Genomic DNA, 22,139 nt, shown 5'->3' with positions numbered 1-22,139 from the left:
GAGGATGGCCCAAGGGCTTGGGCCCTGCACCCGCATGGGAGACCAGAAGGAGGCGCCTAGCTCCTAGCTTCGGATTGGCTCAGCGCGCTGGCTGTAGCAGCCATTTGGGGGGTGAACCAATGGAAGAAAGACCCTTCTCTCTCTGCCTTTCTCTCTAACTCTGTCAAAAAAAAAAAAAAAAAAAAAAAAACCAGTATTTGGAAAGTCTAAAATGAACATATGTTAATATCACCATATCAATTTATAAAGCTTTTATGATTTAAAATTATCTTGGCTAAACTTTTCATTTAATTACTAATTAGCAATATATGTGTCAAATAACTACAATTTGGTATATGTTATATAACTATATGAAATATTCCAAACAAATAAAATAACATTCAAGTTCAAACTTACAGTTCAATTGCCTTGTTCCACATGATAACATATCCAGAAAGAATGAAAGATTCAATATTTACAATATGAGTATTTCCTCTTTCCGTTCCAACATAGAGCCATTTACTCTGGAAAGGTAGATGACAGTAAGTAATTCTGAAAGAAAGAAAATTACAATTAAAATATCTAGTTTTACATGTGCTCAGGATTACATATTCCTTATATATATTATATAGTGATAGATATATAAACAATGATATTCATTATTTATTCAAGCAGCAGTTAGTTCTTAGTGAAGTATAGTATAATACAGTACAGGTAATAGTATATAGTATAGGTAATAACCATATATCATTAAAAAACAATAATAACCATTATTTTAAAAGTTCCTATTTAGGTATGAATTTACATTATTCCTAATTCTGGAAGCAGCACTGTTAGACAGATATGTGTTTGTTTTAGAAGGAGAACCACTGAGTCTAGTGTTTTTTTTAAACCTAAGACTGACAGTTAATTAGTGGCAAAACTAGGATCAAATCCATTCTTGTTTGGTTGCAAAATTACCATTTTTCCACTAAGCTACATTGTTTGTTTCACTAAGACTTGTTTCAAAGAGAACAGACACAAATAAAACATAAATGTCCAAGTTCATAGAGAAGTGGTAGCTGCATGAGATGATAAATTTACTTTTTAGTCATAAGCTTGGCAGTTAAGTAATAAAGTAAACAAACGTAAAAGGTCAGAGATCCACTGTACTCTTCCTTCCTTTAAGTCTGACGCTTTGCTGTCATCTTTACTGTGGCCTCTGACCAGCTCCAAGATCAGTTCCATAGTTGGAGCAACCACGCCTCTTATATGTGAAATGTGAAATATGGGAATTACCAGACTTCTATTCACATCAGTATCACTTTCTCTAGTTTGGCTTAATCATACTCTTTCTTTTTTTCTGTGTTTTTATTTTGAGAGACAGTGAATTATTGGGAGATTGAGATTGAGAGAAACAGATTTTCCATCCACTGGTTTCTTTCAGCTGGTAGTTCATCTCCCAAATGCCTGCAGCAGCCAGGACTGACCCAGGTCAAATCTGGGATCTGGGAACTCCATCTGGTTATCCTACTTGGTGGCAGGGACCCAAGTACTTAAGCTGTCCCCTACTGCCTACCAGAGTACACATTAGTAGAAAGTTGGAATTGGGAACCAAATACTCCAATATGAGATGTGGAGATACCATGTGGCATCTTAACTACCATAACCATGCCATGATCATATTCTTTAGTCACTCTTATAATTCATTATTGAATCACAATATTTCCTGGATTTACTTAGAAGAGCTAGTAAATTGTTGGAAGAGCTGAACAAAATTCTGACACCAGGGAGACACACCAATAATAATAATAATAATAAAGGTGAATAATAAATTTTTAACATGATCCCATCTTCAACATATTTATAAGGGTGAACATCTAATTTGTATTTGTTCAAATAATACTCACAGTCTAGTTCACTTAATTTTTTATCAGTCTAATCTTGGAATCAAACTTCATCTATTCAAAGCATCGTGCTGAAATCACCTTGCACACTATATCCAAAAAACTAAAAGCTCTACTATTACAAAAGAAACTAGAGTCAACTTACAATCTAATTAATGTATAACCTATATGATATTGGCCGATTTTAATTATAAGCTAAAGTCTAGAATTGCAGTTGCCAAGGGATAGTTAATAATGTTGCACAGGAACTAACTTGATGGTCATGTTTCTAGGCAATGAAAAATCAATTTTCAGGTCAATCTTAAGTAGGAAGAGAAAATTAATTATAGAGAGTCCTTAAGATTTCCTTATCTAATACATAGAGAGAGTATAAAAACATTAATTCTATAAAAGAAAAAATAAATCTAAGAATCCAAAAGGAGCCAGTGCTGTGGTGCAGCGGATTAAAGCCCTGGCCTGAAGCACCTACATACCTTGTGGGCGCTGGTTTGAGACCCGGCTATTCCACTTCTGACCCAGCTCTCTGCTATGGCCCACTCTCTCCCTCCCTCCCTGTCTCTCCCGCTCTTTATTTTTTTGAACTTTATTTAATAAATATAAATTTCCAAAGTGCAATGTTTGGATTATAGTGGCTTTTTCCCCCCATAACCTCCCTCCCACCTGCAACCATCCCATCTCCCTCTCGCTCTCCCATCCCATTCTTCATCAAGATTCATTTTCAATTATCTTTATATACAGAAAATCAACTTAGTATATACTAAGTAAAGATTTCAACAGTTTGCACTCACATAGAAACACAAAGTATAAAGTACTGTTTGAGTACTAATTATACCATTAATTCACATAGTACAAAATATTAAGGACAGAGATCCTACATGGGGAGAAAGTGCACAATGACTCCTGCAGTTGATTTAACAATTTGACATTCTTGTTTACTATGTCATTAATCACCCGAGGCTCTTGTCATGAGTTGCCAAGGCTATGGAAGCCTTTTGAGTTCGCCAACTCTGATCTTATTTAGATATGGCCATAGTCAAAGTGGAAGTTCTCTCCTCCCTTCAAAGAAAATTTCCTACTTCTTTGATGGCCCGTTATTTCCACTGTGATCTCACTCACAGAGAACTTTCATTTAGGTCATTTTTTTTTTTTGCAACAGCTTCCATGCCTCAAATACTCTCACGGGCTTTTAAGCCAGATCCGAATGCCTTAAGGGCTGATTCTGAGGTCAGAGTGCTGTTTAGAGCTTTTGCCATTCTATGAGTCTGCTGTGTATCCTGCTTCCCATTTAGGATCATTCTCTCCTTTTAATTCTATCTATTATTATTAGCAGACACTTATATCATTTATGTAGTCCATCTGACACTTAATGCTATCTTTTTGATCAGTTATGAACTTAAACTGATCACTTTAACAAGTAGGATGGCATTGGTATGTGCCACCTTGATGGGATTGAATTGGAATCCCCTGGCACGTTTCTAACTCCACCATTTGGGGCAAGTCCGATTGAGCATGTTCCAAATTGTACAACTCCTCCCTCTCTTATTCCCACTCTTATATTTAACAGGGATCACTTTTCAGTTAAATTTAAACAACTAAGAATAATTGTGTGTTAATTAAATAGTTCAACCAATGGTATTAAGTAGAACAAAAAAACACTAAAAGGAATAAAATAGTAAGTTGCTCCTCAATACTCAGGACAAGGGATGATCAAATCACTGTTTCTCATAGTGTAAATTTCATTTCAACAGGTCTCCTTTTAGGTGCTCGGTTAGTTGTCACCGATCAGGGAGAACATATGGTATTTGTCCCTTTCGGACTGGCTTATTTCACTCAGCATGATGTTTGCCAGCTTCCTCCATTCAGTTACAAATTACTGGATTTCATTTATTTTTACTGTTGTATAGTATTCTATAGAGCACATATCCCATAATTTCTTTATCCAATCTACTGTTGATGGGAATTTAGGTTGGTTCCAGGTCTTAGCTATTGTGAATTGAGCTGCAATAAACATTGAAGTGCAGACAACTCTTTTATTTGCATTTTAATTTCGTTTGGGTAATTGCCAAGGACTGGGATGGCTGGGTTGTATGGTAGGGTTATATTCAGGTTTCTGAACAATCTCAAGACTGACTTCCATAGAAGCTTTACAAGTCTGCATTTCCAAACTTGTAAAAACTTGTGGGTTAGTGTCCCTTCTTCCCCACATCCTCGCCAGCATCTGTTGTTGGTAGATTTCTGTATGTAAGCCATTCTAACTGGGGTGAGGTGAAACCTCATTGTGGTTTTGATTTGCATTTCCCTGATGGCTAGTGATCCTGAACATTTTTTCATGTGCCTGTTGGCCATTTGGATTTCCTCTTTTGAAAAATATCTATTCAGGTTCTTGACCCATCTCTTAAGTGGGTTGTATGTTTTGCTATTGTGGAGTTTCTTGATCTCTTTGTAGATTCTGGTTATCAACCCTTTATCAGTTGCATAGTTTGCAAATATTTTTCCCATTCTGTTGGTTGCCTCTTCACTTTCTTGATTGTTTCTTTTGCAGTACAGAAACTTCTCAATTTGATGTAATCCAAATTGTTAATTTTGCGTGACTACCTGTACCTCTGGGGTCTTTTCTAAGAAGTCTTTGCCTGTGCCTGTATCATGCAGGGTTTCTCCAATGTTCTCTAATAATTTGAATGGGTCCGGTGGTAGATTTATATATCTAATCCATGTTGAATGGATTTTTGTTTAAGGTGAAAGGTAGGGGTCTTGCTTCATGCTTCTGCACATGGAAATCCAGTCTTCCCAGCACCATTTGCTGAAGAGACTGTCCTTGCTCCAGGAATTCGCTTTAGATCCTTGATCAAATATAAGCTGGTTGTAGACCATGGATTGATTTCTGGTATTTCTATTCTGTTCCATTGTTCTATCCATCTGTTTTTGTACCAGTACCATGACCATGCTGTTTTGATTATAATTGCCCTGTAGTATGTCCTGAAATCTGGTATTGTGATGTCTCCAGCTTTGTTTTTGTTGTACAAGATTGCTTTAGCTATGTGGTTCCATATGAATTTCAGCATCATTTTTTCCAGATCTGAGAAGAATGTCTTTGGTATTTTGATTGGTATCACATTGAATCTATAAATTGCTTTTGGGAGAATGGACATTTTGATGATATTGATTCTTCCAATCCATGAACCTGGAAGATTTCCCCATTTTTTTGGTATCCTCTTCTATTTATTGCTTTAAGATTTTGTGATTCTCATCATAGAGAACTTTGACATCCTTGGTTAAGTTTATTACAAGGTATTTGTTTTTGTAGCTATTGTGTATGGGATTAATCTTAGTTATTTCTTAGCCAAAAAATTTCCACTGTAAACAAATGCTGTTGATTTTTGTGCATTGATTTTATATCCTGCTACTTTGCCAAACTCTTCTATGAGTTCCAACAGTCTCTTAGTAGAGTTCTTGGACCCTCTAAATAAGAATCATATCATCTGCAAAGAGGGATAGTTTGACTTCTTCCTTCCCAATTTGTATCCCTTTAATTTCTTTTTCTTGCCTAATAGCTCTGGCTATAACTTCCAGAACTATGTTGAATAGCAATGGTGAGAGTCCACAGCCCTGTCTGGTACCAGATCTCAGTGGAAATGCTTCCAGCTTTTCCCCATTCAATAGGATGCTGGCCATGGTTTTTTCATATATTGCTTTGATTGTATTGAGGAATGTTCCTTCCATACCCAGTTTGCTTCGAGTTTTCATCATGAAAGAGAGTTGTATTTTACCAATGTTTTCTCTACATCTATTGAGATAATCATATGGTGTTTCTTCTGTAGTTTGTTAATGTTGTGTATCATACTGATTGATTTGCGAATGTTGAACCATCCTTGCATACCAGGGATAAATCCCACTTGGTCTGGGTGGATGATCTTTCTGATTGTTGTTACATTCTATTGGCCAAAATTTTATTGAGGATTTTTGTGTCTATGTTCATCAGGGATATTGGTCTAATTCTCTTTCAATGCTTCATCTTTCTCTGGCTTAGGGATTAAGGTGATGCTGGCTTCATAGAAAGAATTTGGGAGGATTCCATCTTTTTCGATTGTTTTGAATAGTTTGAGAAGAGTTGGAGTTAGTTCTTTAAATGTCTGGTAGAATTCAGCAGTGAATCCATCCGGTAATGGGTTTTTCTTTGTTGGGAGGGACTTTATTACTGATTCATTTTCTGTCTCGGTTATGGTTCTATTTAGGTTTTCTATGTCTTCCTGGTTCAATTTAGGTAGGTTGCACGTGTCCCAGGAATCTGTTTCTGAGAGATTTCCCTGTTTGCTGGCATATAACTCTTTGTAGTAATTTTTGAAGACTCTTTTTATTTCTGTGGTATCTGTTGTTACATTCCCTTTTTCATCTCTGATTTTATTTGGGTCTTTTCTTTTTTTAGTTAGTTGGGCGAATGGGGTGTCAATTTTGTTTATTTTTTCAAAAAAAAAAAACAGCTCTTCATTTGGCTGATCTTTTATAATTTTTTTTGGATTCAATCCTATTTATTTCTCTAATTTTAATTATTTCTCTTCTCCTACTAGTTTTGGGTCTGGTTTGCTGCAGTTTTTCTAGATCCTTGAGATGCACTGTTAGCTCATTTATTTGGTGCCTTTCAAATTTCTTGATGTAGGCACCTATTGCTATAAACTCTCCTCTTAACACTGCTTTTGCTGTATCCCATAAGTTTTGATATTTGTGTCGCTCCCACGCTTCCGGAGGAACGACACCGGACCCTGCGCTGTTCTCTTTCCCCGGCCCTCCCCGGGTTTACTGCCACTTCCCCGCTTCCGCAGAGGAGCAGCACCAGCGAGCTCTCCGACCGACTCTCTCAGGGGGGCACGGCCGTGCATGTTGTCTATCTCCCCCTTTTAAGGGGTTGGGCCAGGAATCAGATAATTGACGAGGCAGCTGTGTGAGATTTGTTTACTATCTCTCAGCACCATATGATGGGAGATCAGGTGCATAGAGTTAGTCTCAATCATCTCAGTGGTCTAGTCCAGTCTCAGTAGTTTCAGTACTTATTTGCCCATACTCTCAGTACTTATTTGTCTCCCGGGCGCCCTGCCATGTTGCGGGAGACGGGCCCTGCTCCCCACAATGTTGTGTTGTTATCATCATTTACTTCCAAAAAGTTTTTGATTTCTCTTTTGTACAAATAGCTTCCCTAAGATTCACTTAGTATCTTAAATCAAAGGCTGATACATGGAATATTGGTGGAAAATTCAAACTATATTAAAGAAATAAGGACATATTATGTAATTCAAGTGCTTACAGAAACAAAAGCTCTCATCCCAGAATTCCATTCAATAACATTATTCATCAGGAATAAAAATCACGAAATTATCAGGTGAAAGGAAAACCAAGTATTTGTCATGGCTAAAAAAATGGCTAAAGGAATTTCACTAAACACAAAGGAATGGTAAAATAACTTTGAAAAATCAGGTATGAAGAAAAACAAAATATAGGTATGTAGATAAAGTAAAAATATAGGTAAATACAAAATAAATTCCTTCTCTTTGAGAGGTTCCTATATTAGGTTTCATAGGTGAGGCTAGAATTATAACACACTTCAATGTGGTTGTTAATATGTATGAGAAACATTTTTAAAAAATTTACTATACATGAGAGTAGTGAAGGCAAGTCAAGACAGGAAAACTTCTACAACTGGTTCAAACTATAAAATGAAAGAAAAGTGACTATGTTGTATTTACATATAATTAAATATCTCTAGCAACCACTTAAAGAGATGTACAATTTGGGACATGCTCAATCAGACTGGTCCCAAATGGTAGAGTTAGAAACATACCAGAGGATTCCAATTCAATCCCATCAAGGTGGCATGTACCAATGCCATCTCACTAGATCAATTTTTGTTCACAATTGATCATAATGATAGGACTAAGAGTCAAAGAGATCACATAAACAAGACTAGTGTCTGAAAATACTAACCTATAGAATAAAAAAAAAGGGAGAGAACGATCCAACATGGGAAGCGAGATACACAGCAGACCCACAGAATGGCAGATGTCCTAAACAGCACTCTGGCCTCAGAATCAGCCCTTAAGGCATGCGGATCTGGCTGAAAAGCCCATGAGAGTATTTCAGGCATGGAAAGCCAAGATACTCTGGGGGAAAAAAAAAATGACCTAAATGAAAGATCTCTGCAAGTGAGATCCCAGTGGAAAGAACGGGCCATCAAAGAAGGAGGTACCTTTCTCTGAAGGGAGGAGAGAACTTCCACTTTGACTATGACCTTGTCTAAATATGATCAGAGTCAGTGAACTCAAAAGGCTTCCATAGCCTTGGCAACTCATGGCAAGAGCCTAGGGAGATTACTGATGCCATAAACAAGAGTGTCAATTTGTTAAGTCAACAACAGGAGTCACTGTGCACTTACTCCTCATGTAGGATCTCTGTCCTTAATGTGCTGTACATTGTGATTTAATGCTATAACTAGTACTCAAACAGTATTTTTCACTTTGTGTTTCTGTGTGGGTGCAAACTGTTGAAATCTTTACTTAATATATACTAAATTGATATTCTGTCTATAAAGAGAATTGAAAATGAATCTTGATGTGAATGGTTGAGAGAGGGAGCGGGAGAGGGGAGGGTTGCGGGTGGGAGGGAAGTTATGGGGGAGATAAAGCCATTATAATCCATAAACTGTACTTTGGAAATTTGTAGTCATTAAATAAAAGTTAAAAAAAGAATGATACCAAGAAATTTCCTAAAATAAACTATAAAAAAATCAAAAATGGAAATCTAAAAATCATTCAGTTAAGCCACGGAAAGATAAAGAACTCAGAGAAATGAAAAAAAAATCAGAACAAAAAATGAAGAACTGATTTCGTCATGTGAATAATTGTATCAAATGCAACCATCTATTAAAATATACAGATTGGCAAACATAATTAGAAAACATAACCCAACTATATTCTATCAGCTAAAAACTTACTCTGAATAAATCTGTCCCAAATCTATCAGTTTGCTCTTTTATGTTACTAACAAAAAACAAATCATAATTGGAAATCATTACTATCAATAATTTCGTCCTCAAGATGGCCAGGACATTCCTTCAACACTACAATTGTGAAAGGGTCAACCAATCACTATGAACACTATTAATTCACTGTGCAGAATCTGAACTACAAAAAGCATGAAAACATTGTTCCAAGAGATAGAGACACAGATTATCAATATGGTAACCTGAGTAGGTAAAAATTTTAGTGGTAAAGAAAAAAGAATAATAAAATTATAGAATTACCTGAAATTTTTCAGGATCCTTAAATTTCTCCTTATTACTATTATATTTCTGTTATATTAAGATAAAATAACTAGGGGTCGGCGCTGTAAGCACAGTGGTTAAAGTCGCCGTCTGCAGTGCCAGCATCCCATATGGGCACCAGTTCAAGTCCCAGCTGCTTCACTTCCCATCCAGCTATCTGCAATGGCCTGGGAAAGCAGCAGAAGATGGCCCAAGTCCTTAGGCCCCTGCACCCACATATGAGACCCAGAAGAAGCTCCTGGCTCCTTGCTTTGGATCAGCACAGTTCCAGTCGTTGCGGCCAATTGGGGAGTGAACCATTGGATCGAAGACCCCTCTCTGCTTCTCTTTCTCTGTGTAACTCTGACTTTCAAATAAATAAATAAATCATTTTAAAAATAAAATAAAATAACCAAAGTTATATATAATCTAAAGAATGAAGTCTCATCAAATATTAGTTCCCCTTTACAAAAAATACTGGTTATAAAAAGAATTCCATTGACTCTGAATCCTAAAATACTGAAATATAGTATGGATATTACTCAGAGTATTGAAGTTTCATGATTTAGAAGGTATACTATACACATGGAAAGAAAAGGAAAAAGCTAGAAATATAAGAAAAGATGTCTGTAAAGCTGCCATCCTTCTTTATCACTGTATCTAAATTAACAGATTTACTTCATTCAACTCTGCTCACATGGTGATGAGATTCCTTATCAATCATTAAAATTCAGTAAGATAAAATAAGCACTGTCTTGAGCCCTAGGCCAATGGGAGCTTGCCTCCATTGTTCAGCCTTAGCTTGAATGGTACTTGCTGAATATACAGATCTGCTTTGCCGTGATTTCCCTTTGGTTGCTAATAACAAATTTTACTTCCATTCACTGTAGAGAGTTTTATTGTTTCCCAAATAATAACCATTTTATACAGATAATTACATAATAAATTTTACTTCACCTATAGGTAGATTGTTAAAGTTAATGCATGTAATGTTCTAGTCTGGTTGAATCCAATATTAAAAACACTGAAATTTATTCCAAATAAATCTAGTAACATTTCCATATACATTCATATAATTTACTCTTATCAATCATTAATATTTAGTTCCCTCTTTAAAAGGGAATCTGAACAATGACCAGATTATTTTTAACAATGTTCATCTTGGATGTTTAGTGTCACTTGATAACAATAACATTTTTTTCATATCTAACTTCTGTCTCAGTATTTTTAGTATTAAAAATATTTAAGAGGGGCCGTTCTGTGGAATAGCAGGTAAGGCCGCTGCCTGCAGTGCCGGCATCACATATGAGCGCCGGTTCAAGTCCCAGCTGCTCCACTTCCCATCCAGCTCTCTGCTATGGCCTGGGAAAGCAGTAGAAGATGGCACAAGTCCTTGGGCCCTTGCACCCATGTGGGAGACCTGGACAAAGCTCCTGACTCCTGGCTTCAGATCAATGCAGCTCCACCCACTGCAGCCATCTGGGGAGTGAACCAGCAGATGGGAAGACCTCTCTCTCTCTCTCTCTCTCTCTCTGCTCCTTTGCAACTCTGTCTTTCAAATAAATACATCTTCAAAAAATTATTTAAAAAAATACCAACAACCCACTTAAGAGATGGGCCAAGGGCCTCAATAGACATTTTTCAAAAGAGGAAATCCAAATGGCCAACAGGCACATGAAAAAATGTTCAAGGTCATTAGCAATCAGGGAAATGCAAATCAAAACCACAATGAGGTTTCACCTCACCCCGGTTAGAATGGCTCACATGCAGAAATCTACCAACAAGCGATGCTGGAGAGGATGTGGGGAAAAAGGGACACTAACCCACTGTTGGTGGGAATGCAAACTGGTCAAGCCACTATGGAAGTCAGTCTGGAGATTCCTCAGAAACCTGAAGATAACCCTACCGTTCGACCCAGCCATCCCACTCCTTGGAATTTACCCAAAGGAATTTAAATTGGCAAACAAAAAAGCCGTCTGCACCCTAATGTTTATTGCAGCTCAATTCACAATAGCTAAGACCTGGAACCAACCTAAATGCCCATCAACGGTAGACTGGATAAAGAAATTATGGGATATGTACTCTTTAGAATACTATACCGCAGTAAGAAACAACGAAATCCAGTCATTTGCAACAAAATGGAGGAATCTGGAACACATCATGCTGAGTGAATTAAGCCAGTCCCAAAGGGACAAATACCATATGTTCTCCCTGATCGGTGAGAACTGACTGAACACCAAAAAGGAAACCTGTTGAAGTGAAATGGACACTATGGGAAACGGTGACTTGATCAGCATAGCCCTGACTGTTAATGAACAACTTAATACATTATCCCTCTTAGTAGTTTTTATGTCTGTTCTACTTAATATGACTGGTTTAATTCTGTAATTAATACACAGTTATTCTTAAGTGTTGAAAATTAACTGAAATGTGATCCCTGTTAAACATAAGAGTGGGAATAAGAGAGGGAAGAGATGTACAATTTGGGACATGCTCAAGCTGACTTGCCCCAAATGGTAGAGTTAGAAACATACCAGGGGATTCCAATTCAATCCCATCAAGGTGGCATGTACCAATGCCATCTCACTAGTCCAAGTGATCAATTTCAGTTCACAACTGATCATAATGAAAGGACTAAGAGTCAAAGGGAGCACATAAACAAGTCTAGTACCTGCTAACACTAACCAATAGAATAAATAAAGGGGAGAGTGATCCAACATGGGAAGCGGGATACTCAGCAGACTCATAGAATGGCAGATGTCCTAAATAGCACTCTGGCCTCAGAATCAGCCCTAAAGGCATTCGGAGCTGGCTGAAAAGCCCATGAGAGTATTTCAGGCATGGAAAGCCAAGACACTCTGGCAAAAGATCTCTACGAGTGAGATCCCAGTGGAAAGAACAGGTCTTCAAAGAAGGAGGTACCTTTCTCTGAAGGGAGGAGAGAACCTCCACTTTGACTATGACCTTGTCTAAACAAGATAAGAGTTGGAGAACTCAGAGGGCTTCTATAGCCTTGGAAACTCATGACTGGAGCATAGGGAGATTACTAATGCCATAGACAGGAGTGTCAATTGGTAAAGTCAACAACAGGAGTCACTGTGCACTTACTCCTCATGTAGGATCTCTGTCCTTAATGTGCTGTACATTGAGATTTAATGCTATAACGAGTACTCAAACAATATATTTCACTTTGTGTTTCTATGGGGGTGCAAACTGTTGAAATCTTTACTTAATGCATACTAAACTGATCTTCTGTAAAAAAAAAAAAAAAGAAATTATCAATTCCCAACTTGACTCTCACTGGGATTAAACATGACAATAGGTCTGATCTGATTTCATCATCATTTAAAAAAAATCATCTATTATTTTTCACTTTATGTTTCTGTGTGGGAGCAAACTGTTGAAATCCTTACTTAATGTATACTAAGCTGATCTTCTTTATATTAAGATAATCGAAAATGAATCTTGATGTGAATGGAAGGGGAGAGGGAGTGGGAAAGGGGAGGGTTGTGGGTGGGAGGGACAGTATGGGGGGGAAGCCATGGTAATCCATAAGTCGTACTTTGGAAATTTATATTCATTAAATAAAAGTTAAAAAAAATATTCAAGGGGCTGGCATTGTGGTACAGTAGATTAAGCAAGCTTTTGTTATGACAGCATCTCATATCAGTACTCAAATCAAAGTACTGGTTCAAGTACCAGCTGCTCCACTTCCAATCCAGCTTTCTGCTAAATGCGCTCGGGTAGGGAGCAAAAGTTGGCCCAAGTGCTTGGGTCCCTGCCACCCATGCAGAAGCCTAGGATGGAGTTCCTGGTTCCTGGCTTTGGCCTGTCCCAGACCTGGCTGTCAGGGACATTTGGGGAGTGAACCAGTAGATGGAAGATACATCTCTCTCTACCTCTGTCTCTGTCTGTCTGTCTCTGTGTGTGTGTGTGTCTTTGCTTTTCAAATAAGTCTTTTAAAAAATATTTAAACAAAAGTGTTAGAGTGTAGGTGGTAACTGTCATGATCAAAAGATGTAAAAATACATTCATTTATTATTTACTTGACCTTAAAATTCTAGGTCTGGATTTTCAGTACCCTGGCCTAGGGAAAGTTGCTATTGCTGAAATGCTGATTTATACTAGAACAAAAAGCTTAGATGTTCCCTATTAGCAGATGACTTAATCTATACAAATTACACATTTTCTATTAAAATAAACTATTATAACAGAATAAACATTAAATTATTTCTGACTTCAGATTATGGGAAAAAAACTGTCAAGTTAATGTTAAATTGACATAGAAATAATTAACTGTACATTAAGAAACTGTTTAATTGATATGTTCTTACCGTTCTCGGTTAAATTTAAGAGAATGAAGAATAGCTGGCCTTTTTTGTCTAAGGTTCCACAAATGAAGTGTATCATCTGAACTTGCACTGACCAAAGCACCCTGGTACAAAAGGAAGACAAAGTAAGTGTACAATTATTTATAGAAGGAAAAAAATGTTAATTTACTGAATTTTCCACAGTTAACTGTATTTATATAACCTAGAAATACAAAAAAAGGACAACTGCATATACTTCAATCCATAAGGCTAAGAATATGGAAAGTGGAATAAGCAAGAAAGCTATTGTATATGGATGGCCAGGAAGAATATCCATTAATACAGAGTCATTTTGACCATTAAAGGATTTTTTGATATTTTTTGAGGAAAGATAAATCATTTTTATTTCTTTTATTCACACTATACTATATAGCTTTACAGAGAAACAAATACCAACTCAGTTTTAGAAACTGAATACAGGTCATATGAAAAGTCTCCTTTATAAGAATTTTCTGCATAGTTAGCAAATAAATATTCTTCCTAAAAGGCAGATTTGCTTCATACAGTCCAAGAAACTCCACCTATCATAAAGGAAATCATCTGTCATAAAACATTTTTCCAACTAGAATTCAGTATAACTATAAAAATAATACCAAGCTTCTTTTTATACAGTGCCACCAAATACAAATGAATTCTATTACAGATACAACAGAATGTTTTCTACCTGTGAAGAAATCATAGAAACTGATAACTAGCTGCTAAGTATGACTTTATTTATGTGGGCAAACTATTTCACTGAACATGTCAGAAATTTCACCATAACAATAATTTCCTAGCTAAAAATGACAATCCTTGACCTATGACAGTACCTAAAGCTATTCTACTATACTGAATCTATCATCTAAATGTGAGCTTGCATAACCATGGTGACCCTGGGATTTCTAAAATGCTATTCATATTTCCCAAAGTGCTTAGGAAACTGCTTTCATATACTATTACTTTCATCACTGACATAAAAACGATTATCCCATTTATATGCTAGGAGGAACTAGACTGAAATTTCCAGCATATATTTCTTTAAGAGTTAAAAAGAGAGAAGATAGGAATCTAAATTCAGTTGTGCAACAATTCCTAAGCCAGAAATGCATATGTATTCTATTATGGTTCTCTTTATATTGTGTACCTGAGATTAATCCATAAAAATATTTTTAAGCTTGTATAATTTACATGTCTATTTTAAATGCATGAATAATATATAAGTACTATATATTAAATATATAAAAAGTAATAGACATACTCATTTAACATGAACTTAGATAATTTCATACCATGCAACAAAATGTACCTTTGTACATGCTGTCCGAATTTTTGTGCTTGTTTGCTTTTTTAACTTGTTAACTGGATTTATGTTTTCTATATACAAATTGAAACTTACTAGATACCTTGGACACACTTAATGTGGTATATATAATCGATTTTTTGATATGTAAATCTTACTGCTTTCATCTCTCAGAGGTAGTATTTCACTTGGTAAGGACAGAACATGATACAAAAATTAATAATACTTTCTGTAGAGTACACAGTTATCTGCTATAGAAAAGATATAATATGCCAAAGGCAATGGAATTAAAAATAAAGCACATACATTCAATAATATCTGAGGTAATATCTGAATCAAACAAGGAAGGAGTTTAGTGTTACTAATGATAGAAACTTGTCGCCTTGCGGCGCCGGCACCCCGGGTTCTAGTCCCGGTCGGGGCGCCAGATTCTGTCCCGGTTGCCCCTCTTCCAGACCAGCTCTCTGCTGTGGCCCGGGAGTGCAGTGGAGGATGGCCCAGGTGCTTGGGCCCTGCACCCCATGGGAGACCAGGAAAAGCACCTGGCTCCTGGCTCCTGCCATCGGATCAGCGCGGTGCGCCGGCCGCGGCGGCCATTGGAGGGTGAACAAACGGCAAAAAGGAAGACCTTTCTCTCTGTCTCTCTCTCTCACTATCCACTCTGCCTGTCCAAAAAAAAAAAAAAAAAGAAAAAAAAGAAACTTGTCACTGGAGGGAAGTAAACAAGACCACTGAGCATAATGGTATCAACAGAGACCAGACACACACCAGACAGTACCTCAGTAGAATGCCTAGGGATCATTTATATAAGCAAAGTGAATCTACCAGTAACACTATTTATTAAGATCTGTAAAAAGATTTCCAACTATGAATAAAAACATCAGTTATGGGGTCAGAAAGTAAGAAATTTGGGAAAACGTACACAAATATAATGTGAGGTGTCTCAATGGGAATAGTTCTGAACAAAACCTGAAAGCGGCACAAGAATGCTGAGGGCTTGTCTTTATTCTCACTTTAGTAGGAGAGGGGCAACTTTGGGAACCTGAAGACAACTCTGAGAGCATCAAGCCCAGAGCAAATGACATGCAAGCAAATTATGCCAGCCAGTATACCTCCATGCATAAGCAGAAAGGCTGAGTGGGGTACCTCAACCAGAAACTACAGAGTACCACTGAAATCTCACAAAGGTTGGCATTCAATAATAATTACTAGTTACTACAATAAACTATTTTTGGAAAAATCTTTTTGGTACCATATATTAAGTGTGTTTTCAAGGTGATATAAGTTTATCAGCAGAGTCTCAGAGCTTTCTGGGAAAACTTTTAAATGAAGCAAAATAAAAAGCGAGTATTTGCCAAATTGAGAGTTTTTTCTTGCCTCAGGTAAATCTGACACGAAGTTTTATGAGCCACTTAGAGTTTTTAATTCCTAGAAAGACATGTGGATAGATATAAATATTGATATATGAAAATTTGTGCCAAGACTAAATAAAAGATCATCCTCAGGCCATAAGAAAATAGTGAAACATTTTTTTTTTCAAGGTACTGAATTCAATCTTCCAAGTGCCTGAATGTGGCATGGCACAAACTATTGAAGCATTTTGTATTGTCTGCCTCACTTAAGACACTCCAAAATCCACTCTAAAAATCTGAGTCAGTAAGGCTCTAACCAGCCTTCAACCATTAAAGATCTGTAAACTTTCTGACCTTGATAAATATATATTTTGTTTCTAGACACTTTCCCATCACATGGTTCATAAAAATTAGGGGTAGAGAATTAATTGTCAAAATACCAGTAAAAACATAAATACAAATATCTGTATCAACAAGCATATATGAAGATAAAAGATAATGCCTATACAAATAAAAAAGCCCTTAGGTAAGTAAATAAAAATATTATTTCATCAAAGATAAAAAACACAAGTTTGCAATAGCTTATAAAACTTAAGTTTGTGGGAGAAGAGTAGCTGGAAGGAAAATATAAAGGCTAGTGAAGCTATAAGTTTTCTGTAAGTCATTTAAATAACCAAAATATGCTATACAGTCATAAAATAAATTTTTGCTGTAATCTTTTTCTTTTAAAATTTTATAAAGTGACAAAGATAGGGGTATAGTCTTTTAAAAAAAAATGTGACAATGAATAATTACATAATGTAAGCAGTTAGAATAATATTTAAAAGATTGCATCAACTGTAAGTTGAATAGCCCTAATGGAAATCCAAAATTGAAGCTTTACCAGTGCTGACATGACACTACAGTGAAAAATTCCATACCTGAGTTCATGTAACAAGTCACAGTCAAAAATTCAGGCACCCTGAAAGTATTACATAAAATTACCCCCAGGCTATGTGTACAAGGTGTATATAAAATATAAATCAATTCTGTGTTTGGATTTGGTTTTTGTCTCCAAGATGTCTTATGAGGTATATGTAAATATGCCAAATCTGAGAAAACTTAAAAGATTAAATACTTCTATTTACAAGGATTTTGGTTAAGGGATACTTAACCTTAACCAAAATGTGTATGTGTTACATAGTCACAAATACATCCTTACCTCATTGATCAAGAATTGGAGTTGTAGAACAGCTGCACCACTTTCATGTTGGCAATAACAATCAACACCAGGTCTCCCAAGTCTAATGTAATAAAAGTCAAGGAGTCTAACATTTTAATTAGTGTCCATATTCATGAGTAAAGGAGATACTTATTTACCAACTAATATTTGTGCTTATCTTTATTTTTGTAAAAAAATCTTAGCATCAGTTGATGGAAATTAAATTATATATTATTTATTTTATTATTGTATACAAATTAGTATATTAATTATGTTTACAACTCCAGAAGTTTGAAAATGAATGATAGTAAGGAACTGAAAGCGAATAGTTTCCTTTCCATGCTTTAAAACAAGAATTGGAAGTCCAGACATATCCCACCTTATTTAAAATTCATTTAACTCATTAAATACTCTTTTGAAAAAAACAAATTCAAAATTAGTCACTTCCCTCCCCCTCCTCATTCCCCTTCCCCTTGCTCTCCCTTTCATCTTTCAAATAAATAAGATGAATCTTCAAAAGAAAATGAGTCACTAAGATTTTAATTTAAAATTGAAATCATAATAGTAAAAAGAAGACTTGGGTAACTGTTGATAATCTTTGTATATACAAAACTAAACTCATGGATTATAAGGAAATATTTACATATTTGAATGTATTAAAATGTAAAATTTTACATGGAAAAACACCATAAATAAGATAAAAGAAATAAATACTAGGAAATAGGAGGATATTATTAAGAGTCATTACATATTATGAAGAAAGTTAAATAACATACAAAGACGACTGAGAAAAAATAAAGGAGAAAGGACAAAAATTAGAAGACATCATGGAATAATATTTAATTACATGTTCTATATCAAATGACATAATACAAAGGTATTTGCAAAAGCTCATGGGAAACAGAATGGCATAGTAAATTTAATTTGGTGCCAAAAATTGAAATTCATGCACATTTTAATATGCATTTTCCATGAAATTTTTTAAAGTTTTTTTTTCTATTTATTTGAAAGGCAGAGTTAGAGAGAGACAGAGATAGACAGACAGATCTGCATTCATGGGTTTGTTCCTCAAATGGCCACAATGGTTGGGGTAAATCCAGGCTGAAGCCAAGTGCCAGAAACTCCTTCTAGCTCTCCCATGTGGGTGACAGAGCTCAAGCACTCTGACCATCATGTACTGCCTTTTCAGGCACATTCGCAGAGAGTCCAATCAGAAGTGAAGCGGTGGGGCCAGTGCTGTGGTGTAGCAGGTAAAGCTGCTGCCTGCGGTGCCAACATCCCATGTGGGCACCAGTTCAAGTCCCGGCTGCTCCACTTCCAATCCAGCTCTCTGCTATGGCCTGGGAAAGCAGTGGAAGATGGCCCAAGTCCTTGGGACCATGCACCCACATGGGAGACCCAGAGGAAGCTCCTGGTTCCTGGCTTCACATCGGCCAGCTCCGGTAATTGCGGCCAACTGGAGAGCGAACCAGTGGATGAAGACCTGTCTGTCTGTCTCTCTCTCTCTCTCTCTCTGCCTCTCCTTCTCTGTATAACTCTGACTTTCAAATAAATAAATAAGTCTTAAAAAAAAAAAAAAAAGAAGTGAAGCAGCCAGACTCTAACCCACACTCATATAGGATGCTGGAGAGGCAAGCAGCAGCTCAACATGCTGTGCCACAGTGTCAGCCCTCAAATTTTTGAAATCTCATTAGCATGTGTTTCTAAAACTTTTGTACCAATATAATCTTTTAATTCCATTTTCAATGAACTTTTTGAGGTATTCTTACATATATTTCCATTTAACATTTTTTCCCTTCCACAATGATATACATTACATGAGAGCTATAAGAGATAAATATAGGTCAGACTTACCCTCCCCATGTAACAACAGTCTTCAGATATTACATACCAGGTACAGATAATGATGATCCCTAAAAGATGACAACTATAAATAAGACATGATTGTCCCAGCAACTTTCCAGGCTGCAGCACAGGGAGGAGGAACGTAGATGGAATCCATCAGGATCTCTGAGTTGAGGAGAAAGAACTAAGAGGCTGGGAAGGCCAAGTACAGTTAGAGTCCACAAGTCATGGTAGCAAACAAGAAAAGTGACACATCCTTCCTCCAGAGATCTGAAGGAGGAGTCCCCTTGAATCCTTAGCTAAGTACTGACCCAGAAATAGGTTTGAGCAAACTACCCAAGACTTGGGAAAGAGCAAACTAAAAAGTAAAAAATATCCTCCTTGAAGAATGAACCAAGACAAAAGTCAAATAACTTCTTTCATGAAGGAAAAAAAAAAAGCAATAGAGAACAAAAACAGGAGAAAGGAATCTTTCATGTTCCCAACAGCTACAGTGAAAACCCTTAAAATTTATCCATTATGCCATATACTAAGGAGAAACTCACATAAATACTGGGGGAAATTTATTCATAGAAAAAAGGCAGGGTTCCAAGAGGGCAGAAGAACCACAGGATGGTCCGACTTCGTGGTGTGAAATTAATGTTTAAAAAGGGGAGAAAGTACACTGGTAGGACAGAGGTACAGGTTACCATCAAATGACCCAACATAGGGGTCTTAGGAGGCCCTGAAGGTGTGGAAACAGAGAAAGGTTTAGAAGGCCTTTTTGTTTAATATAAACAGAAAACTTCCCTAATTTGGAGAAAGAAAGGGACATCTAAGTACAGGAAGCACATAGAACTCCCAATAGACATGACCAGAAAAGATCTTCACCATGACACATTGTAGAAAAACTCTCCACAGTAAAACTTAAAGAAAAAATTCTAAAATGTACATGAGAGAAACGCCAGATTACATTCAGAGGAACTCCAATTAGACTCACAGCAGACTTCTCATCAGAAACCCATGAGAGAATGGCAAGATACATTCCAAGTCTTAAGAGAAAAAAACTATCAACCCAGAGTGATTTACCCTGCAAAGCTCTCATTTATGACAGAAGGTGAAATAAAGACCTTCCATAACAAACAGAAATTGAAAGAATCTGCCACCACTTGTCCAGCCTTACAAAAGATAATTAAGGATGTTATACAGACAGAAACAGGCTCATCACTAGGAAAGAAGGTGAGGGCAGAAAAACTCCCAGTAAAAGTAAAAGGAAATCCAAAGTAAAAAATAGGAATACTTATGGAAAAATGGCAGAGCCTCGTCATGACTTATCAATAGTCACCTTGAATGTAAATGGCCTCAGCTCTCCAGTTAAAGGACACAAACTGGCTGGCTGGATTAAAAAAGAAAACCTATCTATTTGCTGCCTACAAGAAACACATCCCACTAACAATGATACTCAGACTGAAAGTGAAAGGATGGAAAAAGATAATCCATTCTAACAGAAAGAAAAAAAAAGCTGGTGGTGTAGCTATCCTAATATCAGACAAAACAGACTAACACAAAAACTGTCAAGGGAGAAAAAGAAAGGCATTATGCAATGATTAAAGGAGCAATAGCAATTCAACAAGAAGAACTGACTATAATAAATATATATGCACCTGCCAGCGCCGCGGCTCACTAGGTTAATCCCCCGCCTTGCGGCGCCGGCACACCGGGTTCTAGTCCCGGTCGGGGCGCCGGATTCTGTCCCAGTTGCCCCTCTTCCAGGCCAGCTCTCTGCTGTGGCCAGGGAGTGCAGTGGAGGATGGCCCAAGTCCTTGGGCCCTGCACCCCATGGGAGACCAGGATAAGTACCTGGCTCCTGCCATCAGATTAGCACGGTGCGCCGGCCGCAGCGGCCATTGGAGGGTGAACCAATGGCAAAGGAAGACCTTTCTCTCTGTCTCTCTCTCTCACTGTCCACTCTGCCTGTCAGAAAATAAAAAAATTAAAAACATATATATATATATGCACCTAATCACAGGGTACCTGAATATTTAAAAGAAATGTTAATGGATTTAAAGGGAGACACAGACACACATACAATAATAACAGGGGATTTCAATACCCCAGTTTCAGCACTGGTCAGATAACCAGACAGAAAATCAATAAGCAAACAACAGAGTTAACGGACTACAGACCAAATGGACCTAACAAGTATCTATAGAGCTTTCCATCCTATTGCTGCTGCTGAATACACATTCTTCTCACCAGTGCATGGAACTTTCTCTAGGACTAACCAAATGCTAGGCCATAATGCAAGTCTCAGCAAATTCCAAAAAAATAAACATCATACAAAGCGCCTTATCTGAGCACAATGGAATGAAGTTGGTAATCAACAACTCAGCAATTTCCAGGTCATATGCAAGCAAACAGGGGCCAGTGCTGTGGCATAACAGATAAAGCCACCTTCTGCAGTGCTGGCAGCCCATATGGGCACTGGTTCAAGACCTGGCTGCTCTACTCTGATCAAGCTCTTTGCTACGGCTTGGGAAAGCAGTAGAAGATGGCCCAAGTTCTTGGGCCCCTGCACCTGCACAGGAAACCCTGAGGAAGCCTCTGGCTCTTGGTTTTGAATCAGCCAAGCTGTGGCCATTACAGTCATTTGGGGAGTGAACCAGCACATGGAAGATCTTTTTCACTCTGTCTCCACCTCTCTGCAACTCTGTCTTTTGAATAAAATAAATAAATCTAAAAAAATTAAGACAGAAATAGAAGAAGATACAAACAAATGGAAAAATCTTCCATGTTCATGGATTGGAAGAACCAATATCATCAAAATGTGCATAGTACCTAAAGCAATATACAGATTCAATGTTATACCAATCAAAATACCGAAGACATTCTTCTCAGATATAGAAAAAATGATGCTGAAATTCTTATGGAAACACAATAGACCCTGAATAGATAAAGCA

General features: G+C 37.0%; 1 protein-coding gene across 14 annotated transcripts in view; it reads right to left on the bottom strand.

The window, feature by feature from the left end:
* The window catches only part of STXBP5L (syntaxin binding protein 5L), a 425,888-nt gene that overhangs the window by 313,491 nt on the left and 90,258 nt on the right, over positions 1-22,139 (bottom strand). For all 14 annotated transcript variants that reach the window (XM_089331765.1, XM_051859274.3, XM_051859272.3 and 11 more), the window contains exons 4-6: positions 17,356-17,437; positions 13,488-13,588; positions 397-531 (exon numbers count right to left, since the gene is read on the bottom strand). In XM_089331765.1, coding sequence (XP_089187891.1) covers positions 397-531; positions 13,488-13,588; positions 17,356-17,437 — 318 coding nt within the window. The remainder of the gene's footprint in view (positions 1-396; positions 532-13,487; positions 13,589-17,355; positions 17,438-22,139) is intronic.

This window comes from Oryctolagus cuniculus, chromosome 4 (assembly GCF_051225735.1).
Source record: "Oryctolagus cuniculus isolate XC-2025 breed Fujian yellow rabbit chromosome 4, ASM5122573v1, whole genome shotgun sequence".
Taxonomy (NCBI): Eukaryota; Metazoa; Chordata; class Mammalia; order Lagomorpha; family Leporidae; genus Oryctolagus; species Oryctolagus cuniculus.
This window is presented reverse-complemented; position numbering and strand designations above follow the sequence as displayed.